Genomic DNA, 21,041 nt, shown 5'->3' on the forward strand with positions numbered 1-21,041 from the left:
GCTACACTGCATCTCCCAGCGTGCCTCGCGCGCCGCCCGGTGCGTCACCGCGACGCACTTAACGCCCCGCCCGCCGCCCGGGCCGTTTCGCTGCCGGCGCTCGCAGCGCGGCGGGTGTGAGGAGCGGGAGGCGGCGGCGGCGCCGCGACCCCGTCTTCCCCGCCGCGGCCGGGCAGCCATGCGAGGCGCGGCCGCCTGCCCCTAACGGCCGCCTCGGCGCGCCTGCCCTGAGGGGCCTGGCCCGGAGAGGAGAGGAGCGCGGAGCCCGCGGGCCGGGCCCCGGCGGCGGCGCCATGTGGCAGAGCATCGGGCTGACCTTGCTGGTGATCGTGGCCACGCTGGCCTGCGTGCTGCTCTTCATGCTGTGCGGTGAGTCCGCCGCGGCGGGAGCCGCCCCGCGGTGCCGCTTTCGGCTTCCCCTCGGCCCGTCCCTCGCCCGCCCTGGGGAGGGGGCGGCAGCGCGGCGCCGCCGTCACCCTGGGGAGCCTAGGGCCCCAAAGAGAGAGGAACGGGGAAAGCAATCAGAAACAGCCGGGAATTGGGCTGTAGCTTCTGGTGAAAGACTCGAGAGAGAAAAAGCAGGGGCGGGTGCTGCCCAGAGTGGCCTGGGAAGGGCCCGGGACAGAGCGAGGGCGCCCGTCACTTCCAGCAAATGGGGAATGGTGCTGGGAGCTGCGGAGAGGAGGGACAGCTCCCTGCCAGCGGGATTCGGGGGGGGCTCCAGGCTCCAGGAGCTCCAGGAAGGGTTCAGCTGCCGCCGCCCAACGGTGGTGGCTTGAACGGCAGCCTTGTCTTGCAACGGGAGGCTCCAGCAGTCAAGGTTTGTTGGGGTTTTTTTTGGGGTTTTTTTTTTTTTGTGTGTGTTTTTGTTTTTTTTTTTTGCCTCCCCACTCTTGCCATCTTGTTCAGAAACCGTTGTCTAGATATTTTCTAGTGCTTTAAGATATAATGTGGTACTTTTTTTTTTTTTTTTTTTTTATGCTGTCTTTAATTAGACCTTCTCATGGAAGTAAAGCTGAGAAAATAGAATGGTTTCGTAGCATTCACAAAGCTGACTTCTTTGCGTATTTTCCTGGATGGGACATATAGTGGGATATACTAAAGAGTCTCGTTAACTTTGTTGGGTGACCTCAGCCTCTCTAGTGCTTGCTTAAAGGTAGCAAAAGTAGTTTATACACCGCTTAAAGGGCTTTATTAATGCTTGGCAGTTTGAAGTTCTGTATTGTAATTGCCTTGCTTTGGATCTTGCATTTGTATCTTAATTTAAACAGCTTCTTGTGTTTGTTATTTTTTTCCTGCATTTCGCCTGTTTCTGTATCTATCCTGTATATCCCCTGTTTAGTAGGGAGGAGAAAGTTTTAGCTGTAACACTGTGGGATTTGGTAATGACTTACAGGACTCTTGTTACAGAAAATCAAGTAAATCAGTGCTAAGTCCACTCCTAGAAACCGTCTGTAGTAAGCTGTATCCAGCCTAAAGGTTTATTTTGTTCCTCTGACAGCTAGTGTCTTTTTGCATATGAATTTTATGAATTCAACTTGACAGCCTCTCAGTCTGCTTGAGTGCTGTGAATGTGTGTAAATGGTAGCCAGTGAGACATGCAAGTTCATGGACAAAGCTGGCAGGAGAATGCCTGCATATAAATTTGAATAGAGTTAATTTGATGATAATATTTTAGTCATCTGATAAGCATCTGTTTCAGCACCTCTCATAGATATGGAATTTTACAGGGTCAAAAGTCTGAAGAGTTGTAAACTGGATTTTGAGTGGCTTATGAAGGGACTCATGGTATGAATGCTTGCTGAGAACAGTAGACTTAAAAATCTGGGAGAAATCCCAGGGTCATGTCAATTTTGGTGGCTTATCACAAATACAATATAGTAAGTGCGATGAGAACAGCAATGATAAAATGCAACTTTCATAATGCTTTTAAAATAATGTGAAATTCAAAACATGTCAGCTGCATCAGGATTAGGCAGTTTAATCTTTAGCTGTATGTGGAAAGTAAATTCTTATGCCTGAATTAGGTATTTATTTTTATGAAGATACTTTGAATAAGTGACCTGGTTTTTCATTTCGGCACTCAAGAGTGTCTACAGTTCTGGTGTCCATCTGAATTTGTTAGTAATCCCTGAAAGCCTGCGGTTAATGAAGTCTCTATTGGTAAACTGAGCACATTTGACATAGAAACTATTGAGAGAGTGCAAATATTTTTTCAGTTGCTCTTTTAAAAGTAGGTCCTAGGTAATTTGCTTCCACTTTTCTTTCTATATTTCCTGGCAGTCTGTTTTCATCAAGGTGACATTATGTTCCTTCTATCTCTTCTATGTTCATATGTCCATGGTAGGAATTCATGTATAGTCAAGGAGATGCAATAAAATACCATCCAAGATGAGCTCTAGGATTACTTACCACTGTTTTAATTCAGTGTGGTAATTAAATTAAGCTGTATGCAATTGCTGAGGAGCGCTTTCTGTGGGACAGATAGTGCTCATATCATTTGGCAAGAGATGCTAGTGAAATGTGGTTTGACATATATGAACTTAAAATGAAAGTTGTCAGGGCTAGTCTTGATGGGACAAGTGTGTGGTTTGCTTTGAGTGAGAACTCAGCTGCAGATAGGAGAACACCTGAGCTGTTCCACCTTAACTATACAGCAAAGCTGAGCCCTAGGGCGTGGACATTTTTTGCCTTAAATGGCACAGCATTGAAGTGAGTTGTTCTTGCTCGCACATGATTCCCCACAAAGTTCAAGGTGAAGCCTTGTTCCAAGGGTCAGGCCCTCTGGGCCCTACACTCCTTCAGTGCTCTCATGGTCCAGTTTTATAGATCTGTAAGACTTGCTGTGTTAGATGTTGCAATAGTATTTGAGTGCCATATGGACAACATTCAACTTGTTAATATTACAATCCTAAACTGATCTTCAGCATGTTGCATTGGAGCATCCTATTTTCAAACTGGTAGGATCACAGAGATGAAATCAGTTTGCATGACCACACAAAAAGTTGATATCGGAGTGAGAAATAGAGCACAGCTCTGCAAGACAATCTTGTACTGTTACCACATCACCTTCCTTGGTTTGATTTGTTTTCTACAGAGTAAAACTCAGTTTATTTTATCCCCTACCTTGCATGCCACTCTTGGGAATTTTTGTTTGTCTTCCTTATTCCGAAGAGTATGCAACAGGAAGATTAAACACACTTCTCACCTTCTCACTTTTAGTTTATGCCTACAAGTCAGTTTAGACCCTCATAAGTAAAGAGATTCTGAAATTTCTGCCCTTCACTTTAAAGGGGCTTATTCTATTACGATCAGGTTATTTCATACACCTAGTTCTTAATAGAAATGAAGAAGCAACAGAAAAGGTAACTTTTGAAGACTAATTATAGTCCTGTGCTATGAGGATTTTATAGTTTGTCCTAGATGATACGTATTTCTGAGTTAGTAAATGAGGCTTTGCCTCATGGTCACATCCTTGCAATTCACATTACGTCGTATCACGATTTAGAGCAGGGCCCAACTACTGGTGACACGATGCTGAAGGTAGCTTAAAAGTTCTTGGATAGCTGTGGCATTTTAAAGGAGACGGTGGCTCCCAGCTTTCTGAGCACTAAACTCTGCAGAGGCTGGAAGTTGCTGCTTGGCTTAGTACAGGCAATATTCTGCATTTAAGCTGTGTTACTGGTCTCTGGATTCAGCGCTGTGCTGCAGCCAAGAGCTGGAGCGCCTGCTTTGCATGGTGATGCTGCGCGGCCCGCCTGGCTGGGCCCTTCCAGAGGCACCTGCCACAGATGGGGATGGAAATTAGCCTGGCTTATCAGCGCTGCTTGTTGTCGCTGTTTGACTGCTGAAGTTTAAGTAAACTAGGAATGACTTGAGAAAATAAATGGCTAAAGAAGACAAGTAATGAGCACTGACGGACTAATTCATATGGAACATTTTGTGTGGCAAAGTTAAACCATCAGCGTTTCTCTAAGTAGGTAGTTCGAATGAGTTGAGAACCTTTTGAACATAAGCTGGTGCCAGGAATTACTTGCAGAGTTCATGCTGAACAGCAGAGAGGTTGTGAAGCCAAGTTGAAATGGTGAAGGTGTCAGAGTCTAAACTGGAGAGGCACTATGAACCTATTTCAGATAGGTGGGTTTGGGGGGATTTTTTAAAAATCCATTCAAGACTGCTTTATTTGAAAGGTTTTGCCATATGTATAACCTTAACTGGACTTTAGAGGGGAAAAAAAACTATATTTCTCAGCTACTTCCAAATATAGTGCCTCAAATTGTGTTCTGCCCAGCAGGGAGCCAAGAGTTGAAGAAAATACTTTTCAGTGTTTTTCATAGTCTAAAGTCTCATTTTCCTGTGGTTCTTAGTATATTTATTTGTTATGTTTTATGCATCTTCTTTCTAAGGCAGTCTAGAAATGAGCATGGCTTTTGCAAATTGGATTACTCTTTAATGAGCTCTGAAGCTGTGAGGAAAAGAGCTGATCTATCTTCTTCAAAATACACAAACAACTATAGATCCCAGGGACCTGAAACTGGTTTTTAAAAGCTGTTTCCATGAGGAGGAAGCTCTTCCTATTTCTTCCTTGAGATAGGAAAGAAAGGCACTTGACTGCCTTTGACTTTTATTGTAGGGCTTCTGATGTGTTTTTAGGGCATCAGGTTAAATTTGGTGATAAATCCTTTAAAGGTTCCTCAGCCCTTAATGTAGAAGGGCCCTAGCTGGTTTAAGGTTAGGTCACTAAAGAGCTTTCCCCAATACTGCTTTGTAGGAGAGGTTGTGAAAGTTAAATCTGTGGGACAGAGTATTGCGAGACAGATGGGTAGGGTGGGATCTTGCTTCATCTTGAGCAATTGCCTGTTTGTATTGGCATAACCGATTCCAGAAGAGGAAGAAAACTAGTGGTGCTGTGATTGCATGTATTGCCACTTGTTTGTTCCCCTTTCTTCATATATTCCTGTTAATGCTCAGGAGTTTGCTGTTTCTGCTGGCAGGTGTGTAAGTGGGAGGATTATATTTACTAGTTCAGCATATTTAAGGCTACAGTTATTTCCCTAGATCAGCAGTACAGGCTCAAATGGCAAGATCCTCTGAACAGAAAATGAAATAATAGTGCTTAGCAAGACAGATGTTTCTGATATTGCAAATGATGCTTATAGCACATGGGCACCAGTATTTAAATGTCATTCTAGCTGCCTGTGAGATATACTGTGAAGTTGCAATTGTATCTTATAGATCATGGAACTAACTGCCTAGCTAAAGGGAAAATATATGATTAGTCCTTGGTAAGGCTCCAGCTTCTTTCAATCCAAATGCTTAGATAAGTGACACTTTTAAAAGGAAGGTTCTATGTTAGGTATAGATACAAATGTTAGGTATAGATACAAATATATTTGCCTTGGGTACTTGCAGAAACGGAGATTTGGAGGAGTGGAGTGCTATCTTCAACATGAAGAGCCTTGAGGAATGTGACCCTCCCAATGTGATATTGACTCTGCTTAGTTACGGAACCCAAAGTATTTTAGTGCAGAAACAGAACTGAATACAATTTCCTAGAAAATGTTATTTTTCCTTTAGCGCAACTTTTGGCACAGTGAGAGGATACCTTGAATATGGCTGATGCGATCTGGTGAATTGGGATAAAAAAACAGATCTTGTGAATTTTAGAACAGAATGCACTACAACACATAGCTGCAGTCTGAAAATCTTGGCAAGTATGATTCACAGGGACTGTGTAGTGGAACTTTAAAAAATGGGGTGGCCTTGAATATTTTCAGTAGGATGGGGTGTTACAAGTAAGGACAGAAATCCTGGTGTTACTTTTTTACAATGCCTTTGTAACAGTTTCCTTGTAGGTTTCCAGAAAAGGAATTTAGGTTGTTAGGCCTGCCACCAAGACCTGTATCTGTGGTTGTAACCACCCACTTACTCTTTGCCGTGGCAGGATAATGCAGAGCATGTTAGGGTCATGCTGGATAGAGCATGAACATTTGGCCTCTGGATGAGGACAAAATTTATCAAGCTCAGCTGATAACTGTAGGAAGGAATGAATGTACATTAGGAGGGAGTATTTTGGGCTTTAGAGTTGGTAAGTAATTAATGAATGGGTTACTGATCAATTTTGTGCTTGCTTTTCTGGTATAAGTTGATCAATATGTGAATTTCAATTTGTATGAAGGAGCTGAACAGTACCTTCTCTTTGTCTCCTGCAGGCTGGTATGTGGTCTGGCAATTGTTTCTGTCTAAATTCAAGTTCCTGAGAGAATTGATAGGAGATACAGGGTCCCAACAAGGGGACAACGAGCTTCCCGAGACTGAAGTTGATCAGGAAACTCCACCCTCACCACACAGAGGCAGACAGAAATCTGCTCGCCAGCGAAGGGCTCCTGCCGAAGAAACAACTTAATTCTCCCTTGGGTTGACTGTGAGTGGTTAAGCACCTCTGCACTGTGTATGTCGTTCAGTAGCTTCACCTTATGGAAAACTGACTTAAAAGACCATAAATGTGAACCTCTACTTCTGAACTACAAATATCTGCTACTTCAGAGGTTTGAGGTGAGGGGTGCTTTGGCAGCAAGTTAGTACTGGAAGAAAGGAGGGATGGATAGAAAATCTGTTGGGGGAGGAGACTGCTGAGCTGCTTTAGGGCCTGTCCCTACAAACATGAAAACATTCTGGACAATAGGCTTAGTGTTTGCATTCGTCTGGATGTGGTAAATGTTTCAGACTTGAAATGGTTGGTAAACTATTTTTACTATACAGCACTAGAACAGCATCTTGTGAGATTGGGTTTTATTTCCATAGCTATATATAAAGGTATATATTTTTTCTTCGTCAACCTTATAAATGCATGTGAACTTGAATAACTGTTGGAAGTGTCCTGCTTTAGAAAGTATTCTAAAGTGAGATTTCGGTTATGTTTTTATATATAAAGTAAAAGTGATATGTGGAAAATCAATATTGAATGCATGTGACGTGGAGCTTTATCTCCTTAAAAATGGAAGATAAGACCCCACTCGGTTTTGACATCAGGAAAGAGTTACAGATTAAACAGTCCTGACTGATTTCTGTGTGTTCTTTCTGAACCTTTTACTTTTAGCCCAATGTCTGTTGGAGAGGGGAAGGAGCCTAGGTTAAGTATTTAGTTTAGTCTGACATGTAATTGTTTTTTGGTTTCTAAGTGCTTCTTTAGCTCACTTTATGCACTCTTTCATTAAGTAGTTGGTAGAACTTCATGCCTGGAATCAATTAATTGGCATTCTGTCCAATTGATAGATACCACTGTAACACTTTGATAGTGTTATAGCAATTAATTTGGTACCTCATGTTTGGTAGAGATCTTAGTGATTTTACCAGTAGTAAGCAGTTGCTCCTTATTTTTTTTTTTTTTAGTGAGTTATAGTCAACACAATGTCAACACTGTTCTTCAGAACTGAGATCTCCAATTCTGTTCATTTAGCAGCTCTAGAGCTCAATGCATAAGTTTTCGGAAAGAGGAGTTTGCATGTGTCACCTGATGTGCGTATGGGTAAAAACTACCCAAAAATGTCTGCTCCATAGACAGCTTTAGCTTCCCCCCGTCACTCTGTGTGTGGTGATATGTGGATCACTGTTCCCTGCAGTTAAAATCGTGGAGGAGGGCTACAGAAAAGGTCTTGTTCTTTCAGCCAGTATGAAGTTCAAGCCTATGGCTTCTGCAATTGTGGTTTGGTTTGTTCACACAGCTTTTAGCTGTTTGATCAAATAAAAATTCATCTGGGCAAACAGCACTCTTCAGTGCCTTTATGTTTTAATTCCTCATTTATGAATATTCTGTAAAAGCTGTTGGGAACTTGCAAGATCTTATCCACTTAAAAAGATCTGCATGCTTCAGTATTAAAGTGTGTAAGAGCTGCCCAGTCCTTCCTTGGGACTCTGGAAGTTTGTCTTGGTTTACCAGCATGTATGTGTATGCATGCTTTGTACTACAGGGTTACACTTGCAAGCATGGTGAGGCAGTGCTGTGTGCATATCCTTTAACTACACCTGTAGAAATAGTGGTAGTCTCCTTTCTGTAGTCTTTCTGCTGACAAAAATGCCTACTTACATTGCTAAAGTAGGATTTGCATCTATTCAGAGTGATCAAAAGCATTCCCAATCTCTTCACTCTAGATTCTGCCTGCTTGAGCTGCACAATGAAGTGTCAAATAAATGGTACTCTTATTTCTGTCTTGTCACATGATTAGATTTTCAGCTCAGCAGTGCTACTCAAGTACGGGAGCACTTTACAAAAATTGGAGCAGCTCTCTTGTGCATTGCTGACTTAAGCCTACAAAGAAAGGGTTTTTCCTGATGTAGAATATGGACACTCCTCTTGCACTTCAGTTGTAGCTAGGCACAAGTGCACCAAAGACAGCAAAAGGCTCATGCTTGTAGCCTGCAGATGAGATCAGTAACGGTTAACTCGGTTTCTAGTTCCAGTAGCCGAGAAGAAAAGTAAAATGACAGCAATATACGTACAGGATAACTGTAACTTTTTTTTTCAAAGCAAGGAGCAAGTTAATGAAGGAAATTCCATGTGGGTTTGAATGCTCACACTGATCAAGAACGCAATAAGATGACAGTGAGAGCTATTGGCCATGAGGCCTCTGTGAAGCTCATGCTGCCCAGCCTCTTTCTCCCTTCTCTGTAGAACTTAGGTTGCATTTCACTCCCCAGAGTTTATTTCAGTCTTTTTTTAAAAGCAGACACTGTTTTTTGTTAATGCTGCTGTGAGGCAGCTGCTAGTAATGCTGTCTGCATACTGTACAGCATTAATGGTCTTACTAGTTGTGAGGAAAAAGTCTTGTATTACGAGCTTAGGAAGGCTTTTGTAACATTCTTCTGTATATGTATATTTTTTTTCTTGTTAAGAGTCCATTGTTAAACCTTTATATGGGACACTTTGGTTAGTGAGGCTGTGTGTGTGAGTATGCTTGTGGTAAGACCCAGTCTGTGATTGCTGGCAGTCCAGTATACTTTTTGTGTATTTTTTAATGATGTATTTCTGAAAAGTTGGTTAAGTACTTAAATTTTGATTTAAGTCTGAACTGATGAAAGCAACAGGTTACATAGTTGATTTTATTCAGCAGGGTTTATTTTTTTAAGCTATATGCCTTATTGTTGCAGCCATTCTACTGAATGTACTTTACATTCTTAATTTCAATACATTCATATCACTTTTGCAGCAGGGGCCATGTCACTTTGAATAAGTAGTGATTTTCTGTGTTTTACATGACAGTTGATTGAAGGGTTACTGCCATGGAGGCTGGAGCACGCATGTAATGTAGCCTGGCAAAATGCATATATTACAGTTAATTTAAGACGGTAGACAACTCTTCCTGCCAAATTTCTTAGTGTTTATTAGGGAGCCACTGAGTTAATTATTGTGGTGATTTAATGTTAGCCCATGAGGCTAATTCTATGCAGTTTGTCCACTAAGCACTGCTGCTGTAGCTCTTAGCAGTTGATGCCATATACTGTGCTGCACTCTGTGAGCAACTTGCTGCTTAATATCAGGTTTTACACTGAACTAGACCTGTGTATGTACTTCAGTCTCGTTGGGAAATGACCGGCATAAAGAATGTGTTCAATGTGGTCATTTGCCTCTTCAGTGTTAAGATACTCTACCTAATAATGCTTCTGTGGATGTCTGTTTTCAACATGTTAACTGTTTTAACTGACTGCACAGATAATGGAAAATAAAGTAACTAGACTTGCTATAAGTACTTTGTTGGAGTGTTTTTTCAGAAGGAGGAGCTTCTAGAAAAAAGTTTTTGTTTAAGTGTGGAGCACTATGCAAGACGGCTTGCCAGAAGTCATTCTAGCTGACTGCAGCACCTACAGAAGACTTCAACAAGAATGCAGGTATGTAAACATCCTGAAGAACAATTTTTAAAGATGTTCCTCTGCCTCTTAAAAGCTGACAGCAATTATCAACGAACCCCTGTCTCTTTGCCTCTTTTAAGGGTAATTTTTTGACTACTTGGTTTGCCTACCAGTAAGTTTGGGGACTTAGAGCTTTTTAAGCTGAAAGCAGGTGTGTACAGGAGAAGAAAATAAGAATGTGCTTCCTCCCCGCTTGGCTCTGCGCGGCCTGTGCAGGCTGGGGCCAGAGGCCTCCTCTGCTGAACTCCCAGCTCTCTGTGAGGAGTGGGTGCCAGGCAAACTGGGCCTGTGCAAGGCCGTGTCCCCGGGCACCCGTGTGCCCCTGCCCGAGGGCTGCCCTGCCTGGCTGGCTCTAGCAGCAGCTTTCCCTGTGCCAGAGTTGAATGCTTCATGCCAGGGTTTGAAAGTCTCCAATCAACCAGGAGTTTGTTCACAAGCAGCGTTAGCTCCAGCTCCAACAAGTCTTCCTGCTGCTCTTGCTAGGCTGGAGCTCTGTTTGCACCAAATACTGTGCCTGTTCCAATTGATCCTTGTCTTCCTTTCACAGTGCCCTGCCGCCTCAGTTAAGGATCTAACCAAAAACCTGAGTTTCTTGCTTTTTTAAGTTGTTACAGCTTCTGTGTCTTGAATCATTGCCCAAATGCCACAAGATTTGCTGTTAGCTTTTATTTTTATTTAAAGGTGTCAGGCAGCATCCATGCTATTTTAGAATATGCCAAAACCCATGTTCTTTTATAAGCCTGTCACTTTCTAGGTGTGTGGTTTCAATTTTCAAGCCCCTGAAGCGCTGTTATGTTGGAGTCCCACAGGATCCTACCTGGAGGGCTCCGGGGAGAAGCAGGCGGCCCGTTGCAGTGCTGGGAATCCCAGTGGGTGCGAGGCTGCGCTCGCTCCAGCGGAAGGGGATGCACGTTCCCAAGCAGCTAGTGAGAACTTCCTGCTTTGTGGAGGAAGGTATCCATTCCTCTTTCAGAGCAATGAAAGGGTGAGGGAGAGGTAGAAAGCAGAGAACTGGAAGCTACACTGTGTGAATTTGATTTTTAGTTCTTGCCCTGACTTTTCTGTATAATCTGAACTTAAAACCTCTTCCTACATCTCAAGGCTTATTTAACAATTATAACCTTTAAATATTAGCAGTGATATTTATGGCAACCTGATCTTTTATATTTTCTGAGGGATTCCAAGGCCAAAGGTGGACTTGGACTTGATCTTGTTTATCTGTGTTCCTAGTTGCACAAAATCCTCCCATTTCCCTTGAATTCCGAAATAAGGTGGACGTGGCAAAAGGCTGGTTCCTGGACTGTCCTGCTAACTCGTGGAGCTGTTCGCAGTGCAGAATTCCCTGGAATTCCAGAGGAGTTCAGTAGCTGCGGCGGGAGCAGCTGCCGAGCTCTGGGGGGCTCTTTGCCGCTAGATGGCAGGTCTAGATGGCTGCCCTCCAGCCAGCGGGCCCCAGCAGCCGGCCAGCTCCGCAGCCTCCCGCCTGGTTGCTCTTCCTTCTCTTCAGTAATTCTCCAGAGGTTTAAGCAGGTTGGGAAGCACAAGCCCAGCTCCTTGCAGGGGGGTGGGCCTGGCCCTTATCCTGCCCATAATCCTCTCGCTAAGAGGGGAGAAGCTTCTTGGAGCTTCCCTGCTGCTTTCTGACAAACTGACTGACAAACCTGACAAACTGGTGCTTGTCATCAGCTCACTTCAGGATTGGGGTTGCAGGGAAGCTGTCTTGAGATGTGGGGACAGAGAGCCTGTATTCTGTAGGCACGAGGTCAATCCCAGGGGTTGTGTTTTTGCTGTTGCTCTCCAAGGCAAATGCTGAGGGAGATGCCAGAAAGTGGTTCTCTTAAATACTCTCCTGTTTAACACCAAGGCTCCTTGAGGAGTGAGGTGGTGAGCCATCCTGCTGGTTAGTCTGTGTATTCCTGCTGAGAGAAGAGCAGGGAGCAGTTCATTGTATAAGCCTGGAATTAACCTGGCTTCCTGTTTAGCTTGACACTTACAGCCTAGGAGCACTGGGGAGTCGCCATTAGCAGATTGAACATTTGCACTTCATGAAGGAACCTGCTGACACTTGTTTATTTTTCCCCTCTTTTAGGATAGTTTGCTGGGGAAATGAGACCCTGCCACAAGCTCCTGCTCTGGGAAGGGGCCCTGGTCAGGAAGAGGTGACCTCAGCAGAGCCCCTTTGGTGAGAGGCTGGTCGGGGGGGGTGGCTTCCCATGGAGCGTGGGGTTCCCCCAGTGCTGACGCGGAGCAGGTGTTTGAGAGCCTCTTCCCAAATGGTGTGCAGGGATGTGAAACCAACTTGCAGACACTCTAGAAGTGGGGATTCAGTTACTTGGGTGTAGGTCTGTTCAATGAAGTGGTTCTTTCGTAAAACACTTCTCACTTATGAAGGAAAGCAAGCACACTCCCTCAGAAAGCCATTCTGAAACCCGTTCTTCCAAATTAAATGCCCCTCCATCACACGCTCATCTCCTCACGTCTTGGCAATGCAGCCCTTCCCGTGCCGGCCACCAGCCGCTCCGGGTGCATAAGGATGCCGGGCCGTGCAGGTGGCCGGTGCTTTCACAGGGTCGCAGTGGCCCAAGCTGTGTGTCGCACCTGGAAACCCAGGAACAGGGGCCTGGCTTTCCAGTCCAGGTACCCTGGTAGGAGAAAAGCAAATCCTGCAGGAGCACCTTTGGGCTGGCAGCCCTTGGTAGCTGCCCCGGCCCTGCCGTGGAGCCATGGAGCTCCCTGGCACAGCGGAGGCGCAGGAGGTTTCACCTGCTTGTGCCTCAGGTTTTCTACCCCCTGGCCGAGGGTGCCGTGGGGTCAGAGGCCGGAGGTGCCCAAGTCCTAGGGGATGCTCCAAGAGCGTCTTTGTAGTCTCGGCAGTGGGGGTGCCGCAGGCTGCCCAGCGTGGCCGTGCTCAGGCTGGAGCCAATTCTGCCTGCGGAGAGCAGCGTCTCTGCAGCGAGGCCGGCCGCAGCGGGAGGGCAGGCACTGCAGAAGGCCCTCTCGTTCATTCTCACTTACCAAAAATCACTCTTTGACATGTGGCATGAAAAAAAGCCAGATATGTCAACCTCTCCCCTTTTGGACTGTGGGTTAATTGCAGGTGCCAGGCTTCAGCTGGAATTGTTTCCCGTGATAAAACCCTTTTGGGAAGGCTGCTGCTAGGAGCACCACTATCCTCGATAAATCCAAACAGGTTTTGGATGTCACAGGACACAAGGACACAGAGGGCCCATTCTTATGTTTCATGTTCAGACCACTTGCACATGTAGCTTTTTTCCCCGCTTGAGTTTAGCAGGGGACAAAGCCAGGCTTGAGCCACTGCAGGGAGAGCCTTCCACCGGCACCAAGAGTTTCAGGGATGTGTCCTCATTCCTTTCTGCAAGAAGGTCGAAAACTCAGATGAGGTTTCTGTGTTTTTCCTTCCCCTCTGTGCTCCTCTTTCAGGTTTTTCTGCTTGTCCTTCACCATAACCTTCCTTTAACCAAACTTGATCTCCCCCTTAATATAAACAGCAGCTGCTCCTGGGATGTTGTTACTGCAGCTTCCTCATTGGAAGTGGTTTAGGTAGCCCTGGCTGCAGCGCCGAACAAGATCGAGCTAGATAAGTGGAAAGCCAAGAACGGCCCCTTGGATTTGGTTTCCTGCAGCTTTGGTTTAAGGGGAGAGCTCTGATCATCTTTCTTGTAATTAAGAAGTCAGGTGGGAGGCAAGAGGAGGAATCCTCTTGATCTTAGGGGCCAATCCCCCAGCCGGCAGCGGGATTTAATCTCCTTCCCGTGGCCGGTGCAGCACGGGCCTGGGGAATGGTGGCTTTTACTTGGACCACGGTATCCGCGGCGTCCTGGGTGCGGAGGCAGCTCTGCTGGTGACGCACGGCGGGGCGGCCGCGCCGGCGGCGCCAGCTTTGTGGGCCGTGTCCTGCAGACCTGGTACTGCTGCTGCTCTGTCCCCTTGTGCCTTTGCTGCACAAGTTGCTGTATCAAGTTGCTGTTTGCACAGAGAAAGATCTTGTGTCTCCATGTTCTGCAGAAGAAACGTTGATAGGGCCATGCTGCGTGTCTGGGATTTATCACAGCTACAACAGCAGTTCTTGTGTGTAGTTTTTCCAAGTGTTGGGCTTCACCTTCAGTAAGGACTTGCAGCGTTCACAGAGGCAGAGAGGCAGGGAGAAACTATAGAGGCTTCTAAAAGAAGTGTCCACCCAGTGGATTTTGCCTTTGGGAGTCCAGGGTCTGCAACTGGAACCAGGGGGGCATAAAGAGAAGCAAGAGGCAGCTCCCTTCGGGGGCCCAGTGCAGCCCGAGGGTGTCTCTGTGCTTGGTTCCTCTGTCTGCAGGCTCGCGAGAGGAGATTGCTCCTGCCCCTGGAGCCCCAGGAGAGGCAGGAAGGCTGCGTGCTGCCCAGCACTGCTCTGCCCTTGGGCCCATTTCAGCTTTTCCTTCTCTGAAGCCTGTGGGAAACACGGGAGGGGATCAAAGCCCTGTGGAGACGTGGGCTTGGCGAGAGGCCTGCGAGGCAGCGGCCGCCCCTCGCTGCCTCCTGCTTCTCGCCACGGTGCTGGCAGCACCCGCTTTGCTGCTACCACACGGCTCCTGTCCTGGACTTCTAGCCACAGCCACAAGTGCTCCAGATACCCAGGACCCCTCAGCCTGGGAAAGCTGCTTTTTTTGGGTGGAATTTTACAGAACCACAGAATGATTTGGGTTCAAATAGGAGGAAGACAGTGCTTCAGAATAAATGGATCAATAAATCATGTTTGCTGGACAGTCCATCTCTGTTTCTGGGCAGGAGGAGGGCCCAGCTGATTGAAGAATAATGCATATAGCTTGTTTTGAAAGGGCTGATGGGCCTGAGCCTGTTGAGGAGGGAGTTGAGAGCAGAGGGAAATGAACGGGCAGGTCTGAGTTGTGAGCAACGCTCTGTGTCCCGCTCTGAAACTGGTGGAAACAGCTGCAGCCTATCCAAAGGTGGACTAATGCTGAGAATAGGGTGAGAGAAGAAAGAAGAGAGGATGAAGGACTGCGTGTGGAGCAAGGTTTAAAAGCTTTTAAAGTCTCTAGGTTGAGGCCAAGATGTGCCAAGATGCAGTAGGCAGCCCAGTAGCAGGGCTCCAAAGGGAAGAGATGGAAGAATGATGTCTGGAGCAGAACAGCTACAACTGCTTGGCCTACAGGCAGAGAGGGATGAAGTCACCAGTGTGGGGTGGGAGGGATAGGCCTGAAATGCAGCCCAGCTGTGCCTAGGGACAGGCCAGGCTGGGATTTGGAAGCTGCGTGCAGGGGATGTGAAGATGTTGGGGGGTGTTACCTCACCAGAGGCAACAGTGTGAAAACTTCGCTCCTTCACCCTTGATGCCCTGGTTGAAGTGGCAGCCATGGGGTGGGCCAAGCTGCAAGCAAGAAGCAGTGACTGGAGGTGTGGGAGCTGTGTGGGCCCTGGTTGGAGGGAAGCTGTGCAGGCATCTCCAGGGCTGTGTAGGACAGGGCAGAGCTTCCTGGGGCTCTGCTGAAACGTGGCTGAGTGTCCAGAGGTACCAATGGGTCTGACGGCTGCTCTGAAACCTGCCTGAACATTTCGAGAACGTCTTGATCCTTCTTCCAGCCACCATGGGTTCCAGTCAACGTGAAAGGCAGGTCCTACCTCACCAACCTGATCTCCTTCTATGACCAGGTGACCTGCCTAGTGGATGAGGAAGAGGCTGTGGACGTGGTCTGCTTAGACTTCAGTAAGACCTTTGCAAGCTTCCCATTCCTTCTCCTGGAGGAGATGGCAGCTCACAGCTTAGGTGGCTTCTTCACTGGATGAAAAAAATGGCTGGATGGCCAGGCCGAGAGTGGTGGGAAATGGGGTTAAATCCAGCTGATGACAAGTCAGGAGCGGTGTTCCCCGGGGGTCAATGTTGGTGCCTGTCGTCTTTAACATCTGTATCTATGATCTGGATGAGGGGAGTGAGGGCACCCTCTAAAAATTTGCGGATGACACCAAGCTGTGAGGAAGAGTTGATCTGCTTGAGGATAGGAAGGCTCTGCTGAGGGATCTGGACCGACTGTATGGATGGGCTGAGACTGACTCTATCAGGTTCAACAAGGCCCAGGGCTGGTCCTGCACTTTAGTCACAACAACCCCATGCAGCACGACAGGCAGTGGGCAGAGGAGGATCTGGGGGTGCTGATCAACAGCTGGCTGAACACGAGCCAGCAGTGGGCCCAGGTGGTGCAGAAGGCCAAGGTCCTCCTGGCCCATATTGGGAACAGCGTGGCCAGCAGGAGCAGGGAAGTGCAGGTCCCCCTGTACTCAGCGCTGGTGAGGTCGCCCCTCGAATGTTGTGTTCAGTTTGGGCCCCTCGCTATGAGAAGGACATTGAGGTGCCAGAGGGTGTCCAGAGAAGGGTGACAAAGCTGGTGCAGGGGCTGGAGCACGGACCTCACGGGGAGCTGCTGAAGGAGCTGGGGTTATTTCTTCTGGAGGAGGTGCAGGGGAGACCTCAGCGCGCTCTGCAGCTGCCTGAAGGGAGGCTGTAGTGAGGCGAGGGACGATCTCTTCTCCAGAGTAACTACCACTAGGACGAGAGGAAATGGCCTCACGTTGTGCCAGGGGAGGTTCAGGTTGGGTATCGGGAAGAATTCCTACAGGGATGGAGCGGTGAAGCATCGGAACAGGCTGCCGGGGAAGCGGTGGAGCCGCCGTCCCTGGCCGTGTGCAGGGAGCGTGTGGAGGAGGGAGGCGCTCGGGGATGAGGTTTAGCAGGCAGGGCCCTGAGGGACCCCATGATCTCCAAGGCCTTTCCCAACCACAACGACTCTGTGATTCTTGCCCATCATCACCCTGGGCGGGAGGTTTCTGGAGTAATTTACTAGTTAATATGAATAAATATTTACCTGTGCTGTGTGTGAGCAGCCTGGAGCTGGGCAGCCCTCTGCATTTCATGCTACAAGCACCGACGGGTGGAGAGGTGCAATGCAAACTCCCCATCTTAGAACTGCCTTGGTAGTCCTAGCAAACAGCAGCTTTTCTCTTATGATGCTTAGAGGACTGTGAGAAATAAGATCAAATTTTGGCCTTTTTTTCATTAAAAAAAACCCTATCTCATTTAATGATTTTAAAGTTACTCTCTACAAGATAACAAATGATAATACAGCTTTGCAATAAAGTTTCTCCTGAAAGCACAAGCTATCAACAGAACAGCCAAGCTTAAAAACACATTTTCACTTGAATATACACCGAAAAAACAAACATGGAGGGGGAAAAAAACACACAAAACCCCAGAAGAATCGCAGACAACACAAGTACAAAACAGTTTCAAGGGGATTATTTTGGTAACTGGGTGTTGGTTGGCTGCAACAGGAAAGCTACCCATTTTCTTTGCCAGGCTGAGGAGAGTTTAAAAACGGTTCTCAGTTGTGTTGTACCAGAACTGAGGCCTGGAGCTGTTTCTGGGCGGGCTGAGGCCGTGCCAGCCCCCACTGGCCTTCCCGGGAATGTTCTGGAGCCTCTGGAAGGAACATTGTGGTGGCTCGAGGCAGCCTTCGCTGTGAGATGTTTATGTTAAGGCGGCAAAACTGAGGCAGCTGCTGCTGCTGTTTCTGTTACCTGAGACAAGAAACCCCCCTGCAATAGGGCACCTCTTAGATGCAGGTGGTGAAAGGAGAAGTTTAGGCAGGAATGCCCGAATATTTTCTGCTTGCTGCTCGTTGGGACTGTGTTCACTCGTGATGTGGTGTCTCCTGCAGACGCTCGGTAGGTATCGGCGTGGGTCTGGCTCGGCTTGCCTGCGCCAACAGCCGTTGCTGCAGCATCACCGGAATGGCCGGGAATTCACTGCGAGAGTCGGGATGCTCCTGCCACCCAGTTTGGAGAGAGCTTTCCAGCCTGGGCACCACAGACACCTGGAGTCCTGTGACTTATTTTGGGGGGTTCACAAAAGGCAGTGAAAAACGTACAAGTTTCTGTATGTTATAGAGAAGCCTGCGTACGTAATTTCTTAAGGGTTCCCTGTTTCTGCTAGCAATTCTTCAGGCATTCAAGTTGAAAATTGCTGGTTAGAACAATATGTGCTGCTGACAGAATTACACATTAAAATGGGATGTCATTCCTGGTGACTGCAGAGTGCAGAAGAGTAGCAGGATCTGCAGCTGTAGAATGTAACTTGGAAAAAGCCCAATATCTGGATGAAAATCAGAGCTGCACTAGATGCAAGGAATTCCCCAAAATATGTCCTAGAAAAATAAGTGCTGTCTTCTTTAAATTATCCATATACTGCCCAGGTGTTTAAATATCTGTGATTTTAAATCAGGTTCTTCTTCTTTCACGAAGGGACTGGCCTTTGGAGACGCTGCTCACCTGCACCCTTAGAGCTGAGCCTGCTGCATCTGGGGCTGTTCTCAGGATAACCCGGAGTCCATCCACAACTAAACTCCCAACTCTGAGCAGACAGACCAGGCAAGCACATACATTTACACTGCTGGGAAATGCCATGTTGCACAGTTATCAGAAATGCCTTGTGGCACTCAGATTTTTCTGTTGAGCATAATCCTGCATAGAAGGGTCTGTCTCTTAAGTCGTCGCCTCCACGTGTTTTGCTCCCAGGGGCTTAGTGCACTTGGATGTGCTGTTCGTTACAGTTCTGCTTTTCACAATGGTGGAATCCTGTCTGCCAAACCACGCCAAGAAGGGAAAGCTAAAGGTCAGGGAATTAACCCAGAGAAAATAGCTTTTAAGAAGGGAGTGGGGTTGGTTCTATGAGAACCGCTACGTTGGCTTCATGGATTGCTACAGGTAGCTTTCCCAGCCAGGTCCATGGGCCAAACTTAAGCTGGAATGAAACAAGAAGAGTGCAGCATCCAGTTAACAAGTATACTGAGAAACAGGCAGTATATACAGAGAGAGGCACTGCTTACCCGACATGTACTTTTAAGGTGCTTAATGATGTCTAGGGAACATAGCAACATATACATATATGCAGTGTATACATATCTAGATGTATATTAGAACCATAATACGGAACCAGATCTATTCCCAGATCCCTGATTTCATTAGATTCTCTAAGCCATAAAAATGTATTTAAAATACTTCATATAAAATATTTATTAAAAAACCCAATGATAACGCTTTACATAAAATATCTCCAGTTTGCAGTTTTCTCTGTTTCACTGTTCATGGACTGGCTCACGCCTGTTGTTTCATAGCGATGCCATCTGGCCTAAGGAGAGTTTAAACAACTGTGCGTGATGGGAGAGCTCTGCCACTCGGTCCACCATGTCCTGCAGGGCTCCCGTGTGAGGGTAGTGCAGGGCAGCCACCTTGGTGGCCATCACGATGCTCTTCAGCAGCTCGCACAGCTGGTTGCTGGAGTTCATCACCCTGTTGCGCACGTCCTGGCTGCTCGCCTGCCGTGCGAGCGTGTCCCCGATGAAGACGAGTTTGTGGGCGCTGAGGATGACGAACTTGCTGTGCGCCACGAAGATGCGCGGCGGCTGCGCCGCGTTGAGGCAGCCGAAGAAGGCGTCGATGGCCTTGAGCAGCGAGGCGTGGTGGGTGCCGCACTGCTCCGAGTAGAAGGAAAGCAGCTGCCGGTCGTGGGAGGCAGTGGGGCTGCCGGCTGCCTGCAGGGCTGGCGGCGCCTTCCACTTGGACGGGTCGTTCTCCACGGGCTTGGTGATCTCCTGCTCCAGGCGCTGGAACTGGTTGATCTGAAACAGCGACCGAAACGCTCCCTTCAGAGAGGGCCCTTGGAGCAGTCCCTGCAAAGCACTGCTCCCACTTACGGTTCCACCTGCCCTGCGTTGGTCACAAAACACATTTTGCTGCGATCTCTTAGTGCCCCCTCGGCCAGATGCAAGGACACACTGCTTTTCATGTTCTTTCTGACAGCTTTAGCACGTCTGAAAGGCAGCTAAACTACTCTGTCCCCCTCCAAGTTACAAAATCACAGAATGGTTGAGGTTGGAAGGGACCTCTAGAGATCATCCAGTCCAACCCAGAGCACCCAGTGCTCCAGCAGAGACACCCAGAGCACGTGGCACAGGGTGGCATCCCGGCAGGCTTTGAAGACCTGCAGAGAAGGAGTTAGTGCCAGGCACCTCCTGGGCAATGAGTGGTAATCAACTATTTTAGTTACCATAAACCTAAGTATAAAGTGTCAGATGACAGACCCTCCTAAAACTTTATCTACATTTAAAATCTCTGCAATTTTCAGGCTGTTGCTCATTTGAAATACTCTGAAATTGCAAATGAGAGATGCATCCGAGCAACAGTGACGTATCTTTAAAATGCTGCCCCCTCTGCGGGGTCCTGCGATGGCAAATCTTTGGTTTTCAAAGCCTTATGCCTTTTAACATAGACACAGTTACAGGATGAAGCCTCAGCCCCACTCGACCTGCCTTTTCAGCACCCAAAGCAGAGCTAAGGGCGCAAGGGGACGAGGCTGCCCCTGCCCGGGCGGGCAGCGGGCGCCCATCGGCCGGGCACCAGCCTGCGGGTCAGCAAAGCCCGGCTCTCCCTTGGCTTTGTCACTGTGAGATGGCAGCAAAGCCTCTTCTTCCCCCATCTGTGGTGAAGCTTTGGAGACAGAGGCTGCTTTTTATAACACATATGCAAGTCACTAAGTGGCTGCAAGTAAATGAACAGGGCACAGATGCTGATTTTCAGGACAGCCACGTTAGGATAAATACTCCAGCTCTGGCATACCAGTGGCTGACCCAGATGCACAGGGCTAGGAAGGTGCGTGTCCTTGTCCCTCGTCACCAAAGCCATCAACGGGGGAGCTCGGCTGGCTCAAATCCTGCTCGGAAGGAATCAAGCCAGGAGCTGCTGTTTAGCCCGACCCGGTACCTGCCACCCTCCCTTCCCAGCTGGTGTGTACACTGGGTGTTCACTGGGTGGTCTGGCACCCTGCACACCTCATAGCCAGGGTACTAGGCGCCCCACACTGCTAGCACAAGGGCCCTTCTTGCTGCATCTGGCCAGTACCACTCAAGTACAAAGCACACTGCAATTCGATGGGATCTTTTCGCCCGACCAAACGTACCTGATGGTGCTCTAGCTCCATTTTGCTCTGCTTCATGATATTTTCTTTTTCCAGTAGCTCCTTCTGTTGTCTTTCAAACTCTTCTTTCCCCTGTTTTGCATAACATAAAAAT

General features: G+C 47.5%; 2 protein-coding genes across 2 annotated transcripts in view; one reads left to right on the forward strand and one right to left on the reverse strand.

Annotated features, from left to right (window-relative positions):
• Positions 1–290: 290 nt before the first annotated feature.
• SMIM13 (small integral membrane protein 13) lies at positions 291–9,493 on the forward strand. The gene is made up of 2 exons (XM_026047014.1): positions 291–369; positions 6,213–9,493. Exons 1-2 carry the CDS (start codon positions 294–296, stop codon positions 6,404–6,406), a joined length of 270 nt encoding a protein of 89 aa, XP_025902799.1. The 5' UTR covers positions 291–293; the 3' UTR covers positions 6,407–9,493.
• Positions 9,494–17,194: 7,701 nt separating this feature from the next.
• The window catches only part of NEDD9 (neural precursor cell expressed, developmentally down-regulated 9), a 35,486-nt gene continuing 31,639 nt past the window's right edge, over positions 17,195–21,041 (reverse strand). The window contains exons 7-8 of the mRNA XM_026047050.1: positions 20,930–21,019; positions 17,195–19,592 (exon numbers count right to left, since the gene is read on the reverse strand). Of these exons, the coding sequence (XP_025902835.1) occupies positions 19,083–19,592; positions 20,930–21,019 (600 nt within the window). The 3' untranslated portion in view covers positions 17,195–19,082. The remainder of the gene's footprint in view (positions 19,593–20,929; positions 21,020–21,041) is intronic.

This window comes from Nothoprocta perdicaria, unplaced genomic scaffold (assembly GCF_003342845.1).
Source record: "Nothoprocta perdicaria isolate Ctin4 unplaced genomic scaffold, notPer1 scaffold_47, whole genome shotgun sequence".
Taxonomy (NCBI): domain Eukaryota; kingdom Metazoa; phylum Chordata; class Aves; order Tinamiformes; family Tinamidae; genus Nothoprocta; species Nothoprocta perdicaria.

Bases quoted from the DNA above. Each gene is read 5' to 3' on its own strand.
- SMIM13 (XM_026047014.1), top strand. From the start codon at position 294: ATGTGGCAGAGCATCGGGCTGACCTTGCTGGTGATCGTGGCCACGCTG. The intron at 370-6,212 runs GTGAGTCCGCCG...TGTCTCCTGCAG, and splicing joins GCTGCTCTTCATGCTGTGCG to GCTGGTATGTGGTCTGGCAA.